Genomic DNA, 18,143 nt, shown 5'->3' with positions numbered 1-18,143 from the left:
TAGATAGATTGATTGATTGATAATAGATAGATAGATAGATAGATAGATTGATTGATAATAGATAGATAGATAGATAGATAGATAGATAGATAGATAGATTGATTGATTGATAATAGATAGATAGATAGATAGATAGATAGATAGATAGATAGATAGATAGACAGATAGATAGATAGTAATATAATTAATAGAGGTTGAGAAATGCAGGAGAAGCAATGACTGTACCTCTGTGCTCGGGACGTCTTTATCCTTTGGTGTGACTCCGTTGGAGTCTTTGTACATTGGGAATCTCTCATATGCTGTTGAATGTCTTTTTTGTTCCTCCTGTGTTTTTCTTGAACCACATCCACAAAGCTTCATCTTAGATACTATCCTCAGTAAACAGTCATTATGCACAAAGCACACATTCTCCACTACTTTAGTAAATCTTTAGTAAATCAGTGCATATATCCTGCATACAGTCATACCCCACTTTTAAGCACACAATGGGGGTTTATTTACTAAAGCTGGAAAGTGCAAAATCAGACTCACTTCTGCATAGAAACCAATGAGCTTCCATGTTTTATTACCAAAGCGTAATTGAACAATCTGGGGTTAGAAGCTCATTGGTTTCTATGCAGAAGTGAGTCTGATTTTGTACTTTCCAGCTTTAGTAAATATCCCCCATTGTGTACTTAAAAGTATACCATTTATTAATGTAAGGTAACAATGTAATTAAAAAATAACAATGTAGCGTACTTAAAAAAAAAAAAAGATGAATTCTGGGTGATAGAGCTGCACAGTTCCTGCAAAGATACATTGTAGATAGATACACTCACCGGCCACTTTATTTGGTCCACCTTACTGGTACCGGGTTGGACCCCTTTTTGTCTTCATTCTTCAAGACATAGATACAACAAGGTGTTGGAAACATTCAGCATAAATTTTAATATACGCGTATTGCGATTTTTTTTTTTTTACCAAAAATATGTAAAATACATATCGGTCAAAAATTTGGAAAATAATGTTTTTTTTTATATATATATATATATTTTTTTTTTTGAGGGATATTTATTATAGCAAAAAGTAAAAAAGAATGCGTTTTTTTCAAAATTGACGCTTCTTTTTTGTTTATAGCGCAAAAAATAAAAACTGCAGAGGCGATCAGATACCACCAAAAGAAAGCTCTATTTGTGGGGACAAAAGGACGTAAATTTTGTTTGGGGGCAACGTCGCACGACCAGGCAATTGGCAGTTAAAGCGACGCAGTGCCGAATCGCAAAGAGTGCTCTGGTCAGGAAGGTCAGGAAGGGGGTAAATCCTTCCGGGGCTGAAGTGGTTAAAGGGCTAGCACAGCATTTAATTTTTTTTTTTTTTTTTTTTTTAACTAAACAGCGTGGGGTTTCCCTTAGATTTAATAGAAGTCTATGTAGACGTGCAACCTGGCTGGCCAGGAAAGGTGGTGCAGTAAGCATGCGCCCCCTTCTGAACCCATACCAGGCCATGTACCCTCAACATTGCCCTGAACACACCAGGCATCCTGAACACACCAGGCATCCTGAACACACCAGGCACCCTGAACACACCAGGCAACACGCTCCTAACATGCCCTGAGCATGTTGATGGGAGCAAGGGCCTCATCCCGACATTCTAAGGAGATGTGGGGATCGGCAGGGGGTGACATAGGAGTTTAGAAACCTACTTTAGAATAGGAGGGCCTCCAAATATTGACTTTCTGCCTACATGAATGATGACCTGTTGACATGGCACCCCTTCATACTGTTCACCTGTCATAAATTATAGCTCCTCCCTGAGTTCCTACTGTACACAAGCTGATGGGGATCCAGATGATATCATTGACCAATATACCAATCATATCAGAATCTTCTCCGAAGTAGTGATACCGCAGTTAAATGACAGATCCCCTGGTCTGTTTACAAACAGAAGCTGGCCAGGGATATATCATTTAGAGGTGGTAGTGCTACCTCTTCTAAATGGCAAATTTTCAACCACTGTTTGTAAACACAAAAAGACCCTGTCCCCACTTTTATACTTTTTTTTGCATTGGTATATGTCCCCCCATGGCATTACCTAGCTAACCGTGCCCTTTTTTTTAACAAAAGTTGGCAAACTGTCCTTCAAAAAGGTAAGAAAAGAAACAAGAAACAAGATTTGGTGCTCATAGGCTTCAGTGGTGTTTGGCGCTATGTTCGGGGTTAGCAGACTTTTTGCTGGGTTCCCCAAACCTCTTGCAAACCAAACTTTACCCAGTTCACTTATCCCTACTGTACACTTCTAAATAGATTATATAGTAGTTACTCGATAGATAGGTAGATAGATAGATAGATAGATAGATAGATAGATAGATAGATAGATAGATAGATAGATAGATAGATTTTGAGAATTTTGAACATGGTTTCACTCATTGTCATGGTCCCTTCATCTCCCCCAGCCTTGTAGAGAATGAATGAAGAAGAAGGTGTGGGCGAGATGTGTAGTGCTAGGGAAATAACACAAAGGCATTGCAAGTTACAATACAAATAATAGTATTGCGTATTTAGTGCCCTTCCTAACCACTGGACAGTTGGCCAACAACTCTGCTGGCGTTGGGGCCCTCTCTTGACGTTGGAGCGCTCTTTCTCCAGTGTGGGAATTTACAATCCGCAGGAGAGGGAAAGCGCAGTCCCCACTAGACAGAACTTCTTGACAGCTAGGGGGCAGTGACAGCAAACATTAAAGGGTTACCTCTAGGCCTCTCACTGCTCCACTACCTCTGGCAGAGTCCCTGAACCCAATACCATCTTGGATGATGGCTTGCGCTTGGCCTCATGTGGCCACAGGGCACTGTATCCTGAAACAACAGTCAGCAACACACTGTGCAGCAGAAACGCAGCTTAGGATCATGTGGTGCCGGGGGGGGGCACACTTATCCCAGCACAGCATAGGCATAGCAAGGACCGGGACAAGGGGTGGGCAGGAGGGGCGGCTGCCCCTGGGGCAATGGTTTATTGCAGGGGTAGGGGGCACCCTCACCCTAACCCTAAGGGAAAGGGGGCGCAGCTTGGCATCTTTGCCCTGGGCGCTGGATGACCTTGTCCCTTCTCTGGGCATAGCATCCACATGGTTCTCAGCAGCAAAGTCCTCGGTAGGTGCACAGCAAATCTACTTTTCTCAGGAGTCCGCCTGCATGAAGCACAACACACATGTGGTCCCCCAGCAGCTCCCTTGCCTGGGCTCATTGCAACTCTTGCTACAAGTCTTCCTTATGGATCCTGACAGCAGAGCACTGCAGCTGCCCCAGAGCCCCTCCATACAGGATACTGGCTGCTAAGTCTCTCTGGCTCCTACGCTCATATTTCTGACACTCTGCTATGGGGTGCAACATCCTGCCAAGTGGCTTAAAGGGGCCGCCAGAGGGAAATAAAGATAGAAAAATGGACTACATATAGATAATAGACAGATAGGTTACTTTATGGATAGATGATTTACAGATAGATAGATAGATAGATAGATAGATAGATAGATAGATAGATAGATAGATATTAATAGAGGTTAGGAAATTAGATCATTACTAGATGTTCAGAAAGTCTTTATCCTTAGACCAGGGGTCTCAAATTGGCGGCCCTCCAGCTGTTGCGAAACTAAATATCCCACCACACCTCTGCCTGTGGGAGTCATGCTTGTAACTATCAGCCTCGCAATGCCTCATGGGACTTGTAGTTTCGCAACAGCTGGAGGGACCGCCAGTTTGAGACCCCTGCTTTCGGCAGATGGTGGTCAGTTGATGTGACACAGCTGGAAGCTTTTGTCTCTCTAATCGCATCCGGATATTTTTCCTACATTCCTTTTTTGTTTCTTCAACCACAACAGCTTCACTTTATTTACTAAGCGCAATAAACAGTTAAGATTCAAAGTCAAAACTTTCTCCACAACTTTATTCAAACAATTTACATATATACTGTATATATGCTATTTATTAATGTATTTTGCCAAGGACATCTCTCCAATTCAAATAATCGCAATTTATAAAATAAAGGTTACTACCATTTCACGCAGCTGTGAGTTCCAGATAGATAGATAGATAGATAGATAGATAGATAGATAGATAGAGAGATAGAGAGATAGAGAGATAGATAGATAGAGAGATAGATAGATAGATAGATAGATAGATAGATAGATAGATAGATAGATAGATAGATAGATAGATAGATAGATAGATAGATAGATTTTGAGAATTGTGAACATCTCATAGTCTTGGTCCCTTCAGCTCCCCCAGCCTTGGGAAAGTCGGGATTATCTACTCCAAGAATGTTTGCCATGGGTAAGTAATGCGATGTCTGGAAATGTACAGAGGTTTGGATGTCTAGAGGGTCACATAAGTGAGTTTGGCTGGGATTAATGAGCGGTATGTCATATTTTATGTTAATCAGCTTCTTTGCATAAAAATAATTAAAATGGTATAAATATATCCTAAAACAAACAAAAAAATAACATTTTAGCAATTTCCTCTTTGCTGTTAAAATGCCCAATATATCAATGTAATACATTTGAATTACATTGTTTCCACAAGACAATGGTCTGGGGTCTTCTATAATGATGGACAAACCATAGAGAGATAGATGAGAGAGAGATGGATGGATGGGAAGATGGATAGATAGATAGATAGATAGATAGATAGATAGATAGATAGATAGATAGATAGATAGATAGATAATATAGAGAGAAAGAAAGAAAGGAACGAGGGAAGATAGATAATATAGAGAGAGAAAAAGAAAAAATGGAAGAATGGAAGGAATGAGGGAAGATAGATAGATAGATAGATAGATAGATAGATAGATAGATAGATAGATAGATAGATTTTGAGAATTTTGAACATGGTTTCACTCATGGTCTTGGTCCCTTCAGCTCCCCCAGCCTTGTAGAGAATGGATGAAGAAGAAGGTGCGGATGTAATGTGATGTTGGAAATGTACAGAGGTTTGGATGTCTAAAGGGTCACATAAGAGAGTTTGGCTGGGATTAATGAGCGGTATGTCATATTTTATGTTAATCAGCTTCTTTGCATAAAAATAATCAAAATGGTATAAATATATCCTAAAAACAAACAAAGAAACATTTTAGCAATTTCCTCTTTGCTGTTAAAATGCCCAATATATCAATAATACATTTGAATTACATTGTTTCCACAAGACAATGGTCTGGGGTCTTCTATATATATATATATAATGATGGACAAACCATAGAGAGACAGACAAGAGAGATATGGATGAATAGATGGATGGATGGATGGATGGATGGGAAGATGGATAGATAGAAAGATAGATAGATAGATAGATAGATAGATAGATAGATAGATAGATAGATAGATAGATAGATAGATAGATAGATAATATAGAGAGAAAGAAAGGAAGGAATGAGGAAAGATAGATAATATAGAGAGAGAAAAAGAAAAAAATGGAAGGAAGGATGGAAGGAATGAGGGAAGATAGATAGATAGATGGATAGTAGAATAACTACAGAAAGGAAGGATAGAAGGAAGGAAGGACTTGATATAAAAAAAAGGAATATTAGATCGATAGATAAATAATAGATAGATAGATAGATAGATAGATAGATAGATAGATAGATAGATAGATAAATAATATATAGATAGATAGATAGATAGATAGATAGATAGATAGATAGATATACAATAGATTGATAATAGATAGATAGATAGATAGATAGATAGATAGATAGATAGATAGATAGATAGATAGATAGATAGATTTTGAGAATTTTGAACATGGTTTCACTCATGGTCTTGGTCCCTTCAGCTCCCTCAGCCTTGTAGAGAATGGATGAAGAAGAAGGTGCGGATGTGTTGCAAATGTGGAAACAAGCTGGAGAGTAGTGATGGACGAACTTCCGACGGGACGTTTCGCGAACGCGAAACGCGAACGGACACAAACGTTCGCGAAAACGACCGTTCGCCGCGGGCTCCATTGACTTCAATGGGAGGCGAATTTCGCAAACCTTTAGGTCGAATTTGCGGCCACGGGGTAATTATTAGGGGGTAGCACGTAGTCCCACCACCTGGACAATAGCATAATACATGTATGAGGTGAATTTGGGATCGATAACTACAAGCATTTTTTTTTTATTTGGGAAATTGTTCTGACAATTCAGGACTATGGAGCTAATGAAGGCAATGGAGGAGAGGGAAGGTCAGGGACCAGGGTAGGCAAACAAGAGGGTGCAGGAGATACAGAGCACTGACAGCAGCACCGTAATACAGAGCACTGACATCAGCACCGTGACATACAGCGCTGACAGCAGCTCCGTGACATACAGCGCTGACAGCAGCTCCGTGACATACAGCGCTGACAGCAGCTCCGTGACATACAGCGCTGACAGCAGCTCCGTGACATACAGCGCTGACAGCAGCTCCGTGACATACAGCGCTGACAGCAGCACCGTGACATACAGCGCTGACAGCAGCTCCGTGACATACAGCGCTGACAGCAGCTCCGTGACATACAGCGCTGACAGCAGCTCCGTGACATACAGCACTGACAGCAGCTCCGTGACATACAGCGCTGACAGCAGCTCCGTGACATACAGCGCTGACAGCAGCACCGTGACATACAGCGCTGACAGCAGCTCCGTGACATACAGCGCTGACAGCAGCTCCGTGACATACAGCGCTGACAGCAGCTCCGTGACATACAGCGCTGACAGCAGCTCCGTGACATACAGCGCTGACAGCAGCTCCGTGACATACAGCGCTGACAGCAGCACCGTGACATACAGCGCTGACAGCAGCTCCGTGACATACAGCGCTGACAGCAGCTCCGTGACATACAGCGCTGACAGCAGCTCCGTGACATACAGCACTGACAGCAGCTCCGTGACATACAGCGCTGACAGCAGCTCCGTGACATACAGCGCTGACAGCAGCACCGTGACATACAGCGCTGACAGCAGCTCCGTGACATACAGCGCTGACAGCAGCTCCGTGACATACAGCGCTGACAGCAGCTCCGTGACATACAGCGCTGACAGCAGCTCCGTGACATACAGCGCTGACAGCAGCTCCGTGACATACAGCGCTGACAGCAGCTCCGTGACATACAGCGCTGACAGCAGCTCCGTGACATACAGCGCTGACAGCAGCACCGTGACATACAGCGCTGACAGCAGCTCCGTGACATACAGCGCTGACAGCAGCTCCGTGACATACAGCGCTGACAGCAGCTCCGTGACATACAGCGCTGACAGCAGCTCCGTGACATACAGCGCTGACAGCAGCTCCGTGACATACAGCGCTGACAGCAGCTCCGTGACATACAGCGCTGACAGCAGCTCCGTGACATACAGCGCTGACAGCAGCTCCGTGACATACAGCGCTGACAGCAGCTCCGTGACATACAGCGCTGACAGCAGCTCCGTGACATACAGCGCTGACAGCAGCTCCGTGACATACAGCGCTGACAGCAGCTCCGTGACATACAGCGCTGACAGCAGCTCCGTGACATACAGCGCTGACAGCAGCTCCGTGACATACAGCGCTGACAGCAGCACCGTAAGCAGCCCCAGGAGGAAGTCAGCACAGCACAGGGATGGTGTGATCCCCTCATAATAAGAACCCCCAGGAGGAAGTCAGCACAGCACAGGGATGGTGGGAGCCCCTCATAATAAGAACACCCAGGAGGAAGTCAGCACAGCACAGGGATGGTGGGAACCCCTCATAATAAGCAGCCCCAGTAGAAATATGACACCGCTCAACCTCTTCAAAGAGGAGGGTAGGGGCATATAGTACGGTGTGCTTTTTTGGGTCAGGGAAGTGAGCCAAATGAATTAAGAAGGTCTGTGTGCTTGATTCCAAAAATTGTTTATAGACATATACATGGTCTACTGATCACATGTGTTGAATTCCTCCGAGATCCATGCCTCATTCATTTTTAGAAATGTGAGGTAGTTAACACTGTGGTGAGCTAGGCGAGTACGCTTATCGGTCACAATCCCCCCTGCTGCGCTGAACGTCCTTTCGGACAGGACACTGGATGAGGGGCAAGCCAACAGTTCGATTGCAAATTGGGCAAGCTCTGGCCAGAGGTCAAGCCTGCCCACCCAGTAGTCTAGGGGTTCATCACTCCTCAGAGCGTCCACATCGGCCGTTAACCCAATGTAGTCGGACACCTGACGGTCTAGGCGTTCCCTGATGCTGGATCCGGATGACACCTGTCGATGGGTCGGCTGAAAGAATGACCTCATATCCGAAGTCACCAACACATCTTCAAACCGGCCTCTTCTTGCAGGCGCTGTTGGATTGGTACCCGCAAATCCTTCTCTGGGAGTGGGAATTGCTCCTCTGCCAGCGCACGCAAAAGCAGAATGCAGCATTTCTCGAAGCAAGGCCTGGAAGTGCTGCATTCTGACAGCCCTCTGCGACGGCGGTAACATTTCCGCCATTTTGTGTTTGTACCGGGGGTCTAAGTACGTTGCCACCCAGTACTGGTCCTTGACCCTCATGCTTTTTATACGGGGGTCCCTATTAAAACACTGGAGCATGAAGGCCCCCATTTGCACTAAAGTGGAAGCGGTGTGGTGGCCTGGCTCCTGCTCATCATCCAGGATAATGTCGTCCTCTTCATTCTCCTCTCCCCATCCTCGCACAACAGGGATCCCAGAAAGGTTTAAAGCATGCTCTTCTTGCTCCTGCTCATCCGCCCCGGCACCATCCTCCTCTGACTCCTCATCAGACTCCTGTTGTTGACTTGTCTCAGATAGAGTAGCCCCCCCTGGGAATTCATCCAGCATTGCGACTTCCTCATCTTCCCGCTCCTGCTCCTCCACAGCCTGATCAATGACACGACGCAATGCACGCTCCAGAAAGAAGGCATAAGGTACCATGTCACTGATGGCGCCATGGCTGCGACTGACCAGTTTGGTGATCTCCTCAAATGGCCGCAGAAGTCTGCATGTGTCGCGCATGAGCAGCCACTGGCGCGGTGAAAAAAAACCCAGCTCCCCAGAACCGTTTCTTTCGCAGAGTTCATACAGGTAGACGTTAACTGCACGTTTCTGCTGGAGCAGCCTATCAAGCATATAGAAGGTTGAGTTCCATCGCGTCGGGCAATCGCAAATAAGACGTCTGACCGGCAGATGGTGTCGCCGCTGAATGTCAGCAAGGCGAGCCATGGCCGTGTAAGATCTTCTGAAATGGGCCGAGATTTTCCTTGCCTGCCGCAAGATGTCCTGGACCCCAGGGTATTTGACAAGGAATCGCTGCACGACCAAGTTTAAGACGTGTGCCATGCACGGCACGTGCGTGATTTTGCCCTGTTTCAATGCGCTAAGCAGATTGGCACCGTTGTCACACACCACTTTACCAACTGTCAAATTGAGCGGTGTTAGCCACTCATCTGCCTGTGAACGCAAAGCTGAAAGGAGTGCCGGGCCAGTGTGGCTCTTTGCTTCCAGGCACAACAGACGCAGCACGGCATGGCAACGTCTCACCTGGCATGTGGAATAGGTTCTGGGGAGCTTGGGCGGTGCAGTGGAAGAGACGCTAGCAGCGGAAAAGGAGGAGGCAGCTGAGGAGGAGAGGGAGGAGGATGGAGTAGGAGGAGGAGAAGAAGAGTCAGGCCTGCATGCAATCCGTGGCGGTAAAACCAAATCTACACGGGTGCCACGGGTTACATGCTTGACGGCCGTCAGAAGGTTCACCCAGTGGGCAGTAAAACTGATATACCTTCCCTGCCCGTGTTTGCTAGACCACGTGTCTGTGGTCAGATGTATCTTGGCACCGACACTGTGTGCCAGAGATACATTCACTTGCCGCTGAACATGGCCATATAGCTCTGGGATGCCCTTCTCTGAGAAATACTTCCTTCCTGGGACCTTCCATTGTGGTGTTCCAATGGCCACAAATTTGCGAAAGGCCTCCGAGTCCACCAGTTTATATGGCAGTAGTTGGCGGGCTATGAGTTCTGACAAGCCAGCCGCCAACCGTTGGGCAAGAGGGTTATCCGGCGTCATCATTTTTTTACGCTCAAACATTAGGCCCACGGAAGCCTGCCTTTTTGCAGAAAAATGTGAGCTTGGCGTGATGGAAGGTGGAGTGGAGGACAATTGTGAGGAGAGAGGAGAAGGAGAAGTAGAAGACGAGGCTGGACGGTGAGAGCCTGCAGTGTGGCTTTGTGTGTTCCGTTGCTCCCACTGGGCTCGGTGATGGCTGCTCATGTGCCTTCTTAAGGCGGTCGTCCCTAGGTGAGTATTGGGCTTACCGCGACTAACGCGTTGACTGCAAAGATTGCAGATGGCAACGCTATTGTCAGCAGCGGACACGTTAAAAAAAGCCCACACTGCGGAGCCATGTGCCGGTGTCCTGGGAGCGCCAGATGTGACCGTACATGGTCGATGACTCGCTCCTGATACATTTGCAGTCTGCTTTGTCCCTGCTGTGCAATGTAAGTCATTGCTGCTTCTCCTCCCTATCTGCTGGTCCATATCTCCCTCTGAACTCCCCTCCTCTTCCTCTCTTGTGGGCACCCACGTGACATCACTAGACACGTCATCATCAACGTCACCTTCCCCACCGCTATAAGTAGAGTAGGCAGCAACACCGGGGACCAACCTCCTCCTTGGGCTGATCTGGGTACTGGCGTCAGACTGCTGAGTAGCGCTTGTTGCTACCTCCTCTTCCTGATCCAATACCAAGAGTGGCTGCGCATCAGAAATGTCCTCTTGATATGGATCGGAAAATAATTCCAGTGACTCAAGCGGAAGGTATGTGGTGGTGGTGGTGGTGGTCGTGTTGTTGGTGGTAGTGTCTTTGGGGGTGCACATAGCAGAGAGTGAAGAAGAGGGTGCAGATCGAGAGGATGAGGAGGGTGCAGAAGAGTAAGGCTGAGCGAGCCACTCAACCAAGTCTGGTGCATCCTTTAAAGTAATTGAACGCACCTTCTGCAACTTCCCACTTTGGCTCAAGCCTGTTGCTCCTGCCCTACCCCTACCACCCCTGCGGAAGGGCCTGCCTCTTCCTCTGCATGTCATTTTTTAAATGACCCTGTGACAAAACTCTTAGTCCCTATACCGCTGAAGGACTGCTGCAGTATAGGTGAGCGGTCAGCAGTGGTGCACGTCAACCCTATCTATTGTGGACCTATAGCGGTCCTTACAGAACAGCAGACTGTACCGCACTCAAGCCTATGTACCGTAGCACCCTATACCAAGTTACCAGTCCTTATAAGAACTTTTGTGGACCAAGCAGGTTGTGTATTAGTGTTTAGCAGACTGTACGTCAGTCCCTATACCGCTGAAGGACTGCTGCAGTATAGGGCAGCGGTCAGCAGTGGTGCACGTCAACCCTATCTATTGTGGACCGATAGCGGTCCTTACAGAACAGCAGACTGTACCGCACTCAAGCCTATGTACCGTAGCACCCTATACCAAGTTACCAGTCCTTATAAGAACTTTTGTGGACCAAGCAGGTTGTGTATTAGTGTTTAGCAGACTGTACGTCAGTCCCTATACCGCTGAAGGACTGCTGCAGTATAGGGCAGCGGTCAGCAGTGGTGCACGTCAACCCTATCTATTGTGGACCGATAGCGGTCCTTACAGAACAGCAGACTGTACCGCACTCAAGCCTATGTACCGTAGCACCCTATACCAAGTTACCAGTCCTTATAAGAACTTTTGTGGAACAAGCAGGTTGTGTGTTAGTGATTAGCAGACTGTACGTCAGTCCCTATACCAATGAAGGACTGCTGCAGTATAGGGCAGCGGTCAGCAGTAGTGCACGGCAACCCTATGTATTGTGGACCGATAGCGGTCCTTACAGAACAGCAGACTGTACCGCACTCAAGCCTATGTACCGTAGCACCCTATACCAAGTTACCAGTCCTTATAAGAACTTTTGTGGACCAAGCAGGTTGTGTATTAGTGTTTAGCAGACTGTACGTCAGTCCCTATACCGCTGAAGGACTGCTGCAGTATAGGGCAGCGGTCAGCAGTGGTGCACGTCAACCCTATGTATTGTGGACCGATAGCGGTCCTTACAGAACAGCAGACTGTAACGCACTCAGGCCTATGTACCGTAGCACCCTATACCAAGTTACCAGTCCTTATAAGAACTTTTGTGGACCAAGCAGGTTGTGTGTTAGTGATTAGCAGACTGTACGTCAGTCCCTATACCAATGAAGGACTGCTGCAGTATAGGGCAGCGGTCAGCAGTAGTGCACGGCAACCCTATGTATTGTGGACCGATAGCGGTCCTTACAGAACAGCAGACTGTAACGCACTCAGGCCTATGTACCGTAGCACCCTATACCAAGTTACCAGTCCTTATAAAAACTTTTGTGGACCAAGCAGGTTGTGTGTTAGTGTTTAGCAGACTGTGCGTCAGTCCCTATACCGCTGAAGGACTGCTGCAGTATAGGGCAGCGGTCAGCAGTGGTGCACGTCAACCCTATCTATTGTGGACCGATAGCGGTCCTTACAGAACAGCAGACTGTACCGCACTCAAGCCTATGTACCGTAGCACCCTATACCAAGTTACCAGTCCTTATAAGAACTTTTGTGGACCAAGCAGGTTGTGTATTAGTGTTTAGCAGACTGTACGTCAGTCCCTATACCGCTGAAGGACTGCTGCAGTATAGGGCAGCGGTCAGCAGTGGTGCACGTCAACCCTATGTATTGTGGACCGATAGCGGTCCTTACAGAACAGCAGACTGTAACGCACTCAGGCCTATGTACCGTAGCACCCTATACCAAGTTACCAGTCCTTATAAGAACTTTTGTGGACCAAGCAGGTTGTGTGTTAGTGATTAGCAGACTGTACGTCAGTCCCTATACCAATGAAGGACTGCTGCAGTATAGGGCAGCGGTCAGCAGTAGTGCACGGCAACCCTATGTATTGTGGACCGATAGCGGTCCTTACAGAACAGCAGACTGTACTGCACTCAGGCCTATGTACCGTAGCACCCTATACCAAGTTACCAGTCCTTATAAAAACTTTTGTGGACCAAGCAGGTTGTGTGTTAGTGTTTAGCAGACTGTGCGTCAGTCCCTATACCGCTGAAGGACTGCTGCAGTATAGGGCAGCGGTCAGCAGTAGTGCACGGCAACCCTATGTATTGTGGACCGATAGCGGTCCTTACAGAACAGCAGACTGTAACGCACTCAGGCCTATGTACCGTAGCACCCTATACCAAGTTACCAGTCCTTATAAGAACTTTTGTGGACCAAGCAGGTTGTGTGTTAGTGATTAGCAGACTGTACGTCAGTCCCTATACCAATGAAGGACTGCTGCAGTATAGGGCAGCGGTCAGCAGTAGTGCACGGCAACCCTATGTATTGTGGACCGATAGCGGTCCTTACAGAACAGCAGACTGTACCGCACCCAAGCCTATGTACCGTAGCACCCTAGACAGACCAAGTTACCAGTCCTGATAAAGAGCTTTGTGGAACAAGTGAGTTGTGAATGATTAGCAGACTGCAGCAGAAGGGCAGCAGTCAAGTATAATATTCTTTCTATATTTGGAAGAAAGAATATTATACGTGTACAAGCCTATTACCGTACCACTGATACCAGTCCTGAAAAGAACCTTTGTGGAACTAATAGTAACAGCAAGTCTTTAAAATTATCCTCACTGCCTGACACACTGCTTCCTGCCTGTCCCTATACAAATTGGCAAAAAAGAGTAGGCTGGAACGATTAGCTGGAACAGCTCTTTTGTGGACCTGATAGTAACAGCTAATGATGATGATGATGATGATGATGAAGAAAGACTAATCTGGCTGAGCTGTCCCTAAAATAGCAGCATACAGCGCTCTGTCCCTTTATCTAAACTGACAAAAGAAACTCAGGCTGCTGACCTAACACCTATACCAGTCCTGAAAAGAACTTTTGTGTACCAAATAGCTAGCGTTTTCTCTGTCCCTACTCCACACAGGATCCTTTCCCTACAGTGACAGAAGAAAGAATGTAAAATGGCCACCGGATCGGGTGTATTTATAGGTTAGGGGGAATGTCCAAGTGTCCATGAGCTGTCATGTCTCAATTGGTTGTCCTGTAACACATGATAAACGTGTCACGAAAGGTTAAAGTTCTTGTATACATTAAACACGTAAGTCCGCCGGGGCGAACGACGGAAAAAGGCGTTCGAACCCGCGGACGGCGAAAGTCGGAAATTCGCCGCGAAACGACCGCCGGGCGAACCGTTCGGCCATCACTACTGGAGAGACTGTGGGAGAGTCGGGATTATCTACTCCAAGAATGTGATGTCTGGAAATGTACAGAGGTTTGGATGTCTAGAGGGTCACATAAGTGAGTTTGGCTGGGATTAATGAGCGGTATGTCATATTGTATGTTAATCAGCTTCTTTGCTTAAAAAGAATCAAAATGGTATAAATATATCCTAAAACAAAAAAAAACAAAAACATTTTAGCAATTTCCTCTTTGCTGTTAAAATGCCCAATATATCAATGTAATACATTTGAATTACATTGTTTCCACAAGACAATGGGGTCTTCTATAATGATGGATAAACCATAGAGAGATAGACAAGAGAGAGATGGATGAATAGATAGATAGATAGATAGATAGATAGATAGATAGATAGATAGATAGATAGATAGATAGATAGATGGAGAGAAAGAAAGGAAGAAATTAGGGAAGATAGATAATATAGAGAGAGAAAAAGAAAAAAAGGAAGGCAGGATGGAAGTAATGAGGGAAGATAGATAGATAGATAGATAGATAGATAGATAGATAGATAGATAGATAGATAGATAGATAGATAGATAGATAGATACCTCTGTATTCGGATGGTCTCACACGGATGTCCAGTTAACATTTCAACGTAATCTCTCTAATAAATTCCAGATGTTGGTGACGATCTTCTTTTTCCACTTCCTTTTTTTTTTCTTCAGCCTCATCCATCTTCCAATCATCATCTCTGCTCATTGCTATTAGAAGAGGAAATGATTGTCTGTGTACTTTTAGATCTACATCATCTGCTATTCCTTCTACAAGTTTAAAGGGGCAGTCCACTTACACATCCTATTTCACTTATATGTGGAGGCTGATTGGACTGAATTGCCTTCTGCAATTTGGTAAGGGTAGCTCCAGTGTGGAGACCTCTACTTTGAAATCCCCAGGTCTTCAGATGGACATCTCAGGGATGCAGATAATGAAAGGAGAGAAGTTTTTTTTTTTTTTAGGTGATCAAATACCACCAAAAGAAAGCTCTATTTGTGGGGGGGGGGGGGAGAACATCAATTTTATTTGGGTACAGCTTCGCACGACCACGCAATTGTCAGTTAAAGTGACGCAGTGCCGCATTGCAAAAAAATGGCCTGGTCATGAAGGTGGGGAGGGGTAAATCTTCCGGAGCTGAAGTCGTTAAACGGTACTTACCTATGCAAATCTCACACAACAAAATCGTTCATGGAGAAGTTTACCGTTCAACAGAATTGCAGTCACTTCACTTTTCTGGGTAAAATCTCAACCACTGTCTTATCCACTTCAGCCCCCGGAACTTTTCACATATTTATTTGGAACAAAAATTGGAAAACCGTTTATCATTTTCCTTTCACTTCACAATTATGAGCCACTTTGTGTTGGTCTATCATATTAAAGTGGTTCTGCACCTAAAAAAAAAAACCCCTCGCCATGCACATACCACGAGCTCCAATGTGCACTTGACTTTAACGCTTGAACTTGCATAGCTCTGTACAGGATGGAGACCTCTGCAGTGCGGTTCCGCTCTGGTTGCTGGGGGTAGATTGAATGTATCACTTGTGCAGTGGCGGCTGGTGAAGTTTTTGGATGGGGGGGCGCCAGACCCCGCCCATCACGACACCGCCCATCATTTTGGCCCCTCCCACTCCTCATAAACCACGCCCCTTATGTAATCTGGAAAAAAAATTGGCGTGGGTTCCCCCCTCCGAGAGCATACCAGGCCCTTAGGTCTGGTATGGATTCCAAGGGGAACCCCCTACGCCGAAAAAAACGGCGTGGGGGTCCCCCCAGACCCTTATCCGAGCACGCTACCCGGCCGGCCAGGAAAGGGGGTGGGGACGAGCGGGCAGCCCCCCCTCCTGAGCCGTACCAGGCCGCGTGCCCTCAACATGGGGGGGTGCCTTGGGGGAGGGGGGCGTGCGGCCCCCCCACCCCAAAGCACCTTGTCCCCATGTTGATGAGGACAAGGGCCTCTTCCCGACAACCCTGGCCGTTGGTTGTCGAGTCTGCGGGCGGGGGGCTTATCGGAATCCGGGAGCCCCCTTTAATAAGGGGGCCCCGGATACCGGCCCCCCACCCTATGTGAATGAGTATGGGGTACAATGTACCCCTACCCATTCACCTGTGAAAAAAAGTACAAAAAAAACACAACACAGGGTTAAAATATTTTATTGCACAGCTCCGGGGGTCTTCCGTCTTCGGGGGTCTTCTCGCCAGACTCCTCCGCTATCTTCTTGTAGCTCTTTTGCTAGCGGAGGAGTCCGGCTTTCTTCCTCGCCGCCGGCCTCTTCTTCCGACTTCGGGGGTCTTGTCCCCCTCTTCGGTTCTTCTGCCGGGCCACCGCGCCTTCTTATAGCTCTTTTACAGGTGGTGGCCCGGTCTTCTGTCGCCGCCGCCGCCTGTTCTTCTTCTTCTTCTTCTCCAGGAGATGTTGACTCAACGCTCTCTCCGGCCGGAATGCCAGGGACGCGCTGCGCTGCCACTTTTATAGGGACAATGGGGCGGTGTCACATGGGTTGATGTCACATGGGTTGGTCACATGGGTTGATGTCACATGGCGACAGTCCCAGCATCCCCCGGGACTGTGACATCGTAAGGGGGCGTGGTCACCATGTGACATCAACCCATGTGACCAACCCATGTGACATCAACCCATGTGACACCGCCCCATTGTCCCTATATAAGTGGCAGCGCAGCGCGTCCCTGGCATTCCGGCCGGAGAGATCGTTGAGTCAACATCTCCTGGAGAAGAAGAAGAAGAAGAACAGGCGGCGGCGGCGACAGAAGACCGGGCCACCACCTGTAAAAGAGCTATAAGAAGGCGCGGTGGCCCGGCAGAAGAACCGAAGAGGGGGACAAGACCCCCGAAGTCGGAAGAAGAGGCCGGCGGCGAGGAAGAAAGCCGGACTCCTCCGCTAGCAAAAGAGCTACAAGAAGATAGCGGAGGAGTCTGGCGAGAAGACCCCCGAAGACGGAAGACCCCCGGAGCTGTGCAATAAAATATTTTAACCCTGTGTTGTGTTTTTTTTGTACTTTTTTTAACAGGTGAATGGGTAGGGGTACATTGTACCCCATACTCAGTCACATAGGGTGGGGGGCCGGTATCCGGGGCCCCCTTATTAAAGGGGGCTCCCGGATTCCGATAAGCCCCCCGCCCGCAGACCCTGACAACCAACGGCCAGGGTTGTCGGGAAGAGGCCCTTGTCCTCATCAACATGGGGACAAGGTGCTTTGGGGTGGGGGGGCCGCACGCCCCCCTCCCCCAAGGCACCCCCCCCATGTTGAGGGCACGCGGCCTGGTACGGCTCAGGAGCGGGGGGCCGCCCGCTCGTCCCCACCCCCTTTCCTGGCCGGCCGGGTAGCGTGCTCGGATAAGGGTCTGGTGTGGATCTGGGGGGGACCCCCACGCCGTTTTTTCGGCGTAGGGGGTTCCCCTTGGAATCCATAGCAGACCTAAGGGCCTGGTATGCTCTCGGAGGGGGAACCCACGTCAAATTTTTTTTCAGAAATTTGGCGTGGAGTTCCCCCTTCAGAGCTCATTCTCTGATTGGCCACGGCAAAAGTCGCCTGGCCTGGGGAAACCTTTCTGGCTGTGAAAGCTTTTTTCCATTCATTCAGCTAAATGCATGAACATTCTCAACAAAGTAGAAACTAGAAAGCCTTTATGTGGTGACTCACCTGTCTCACTGTCTTGCAGCTCCGCTCGGGCTGAGGAACGGAGCTGCCGACGTCACTTCCGGGTTTCGTGAAGCAGCCGAAAGCCGGAAGTGACCTGCCTGTCTAAGAATGACAATGCTCCCGCCCGTAGAATCACAGTGATTTTACGGGCGGAAGCTAGTCGGCGTTTTGCAGTGCGCCGCAAGGCGGGTTTTTAACCCGCAAATGAAGCACCATGGATGCAATTTTGTGATTGCATCGATGTGGCGCTTCTCATA

The 18,143-nt window shown here is 47.5% G+C and overlaps 1 protein-coding gene across 3 annotated transcripts in view; it reads right to left on the bottom strand.

The window, feature by feature from the left end:
• The window catches only part of LOC143935047 (uncharacterized), a 35,914-nt gene extending 20,972 nt beyond the window's left edge, over window positions 1-14,942 (bottom strand). The window contains exons 1-2 of one of the 3 annotated variants that reach the window (XM_077458637.1): window positions 14,781-14,941; window positions 819-877 (exon numbers count right to left, since the gene is read on the bottom strand). Coding sequence is in view for 1 of the 3 variants with exons in the window: in XM_077458636.1 (XP_077314762.1) it covers window positions 226-360 (135 nt within the window). In the remaining 2 variants the exon portion in view is untranslated. Of the gene's footprint in view, window positions 1-225; window positions 504-818; window positions 878-14,780 lie in introns of those variants that run through there. The other 2 variants (XM_077458638.1, XM_077458636.1) reach the window with 2 other exon arrangements.
• Between the last annotated feature and the right edge of the window lie 3,201 nt (window positions 14,943-18,143).

This window comes from Lithobates pipiens, unplaced genomic scaffold (genome assembly GCF_037356315.1).
Source record: "Lithobates pipiens isolate NorthernLeopardFrog02 unplaced genomic scaffold, aLitPip1_a1.2 Scaffold_28, whole genome shotgun sequence".
Lineage (NCBI taxonomy): Eukaryota > Metazoa > Chordata > Amphibia > Anura > Ranidae > Lithobates > Lithobates pipiens.
Note: the sequence above shows the minus strand (reverse complement) of the source record. Positions and strands in the feature narration are given on the sequence as shown.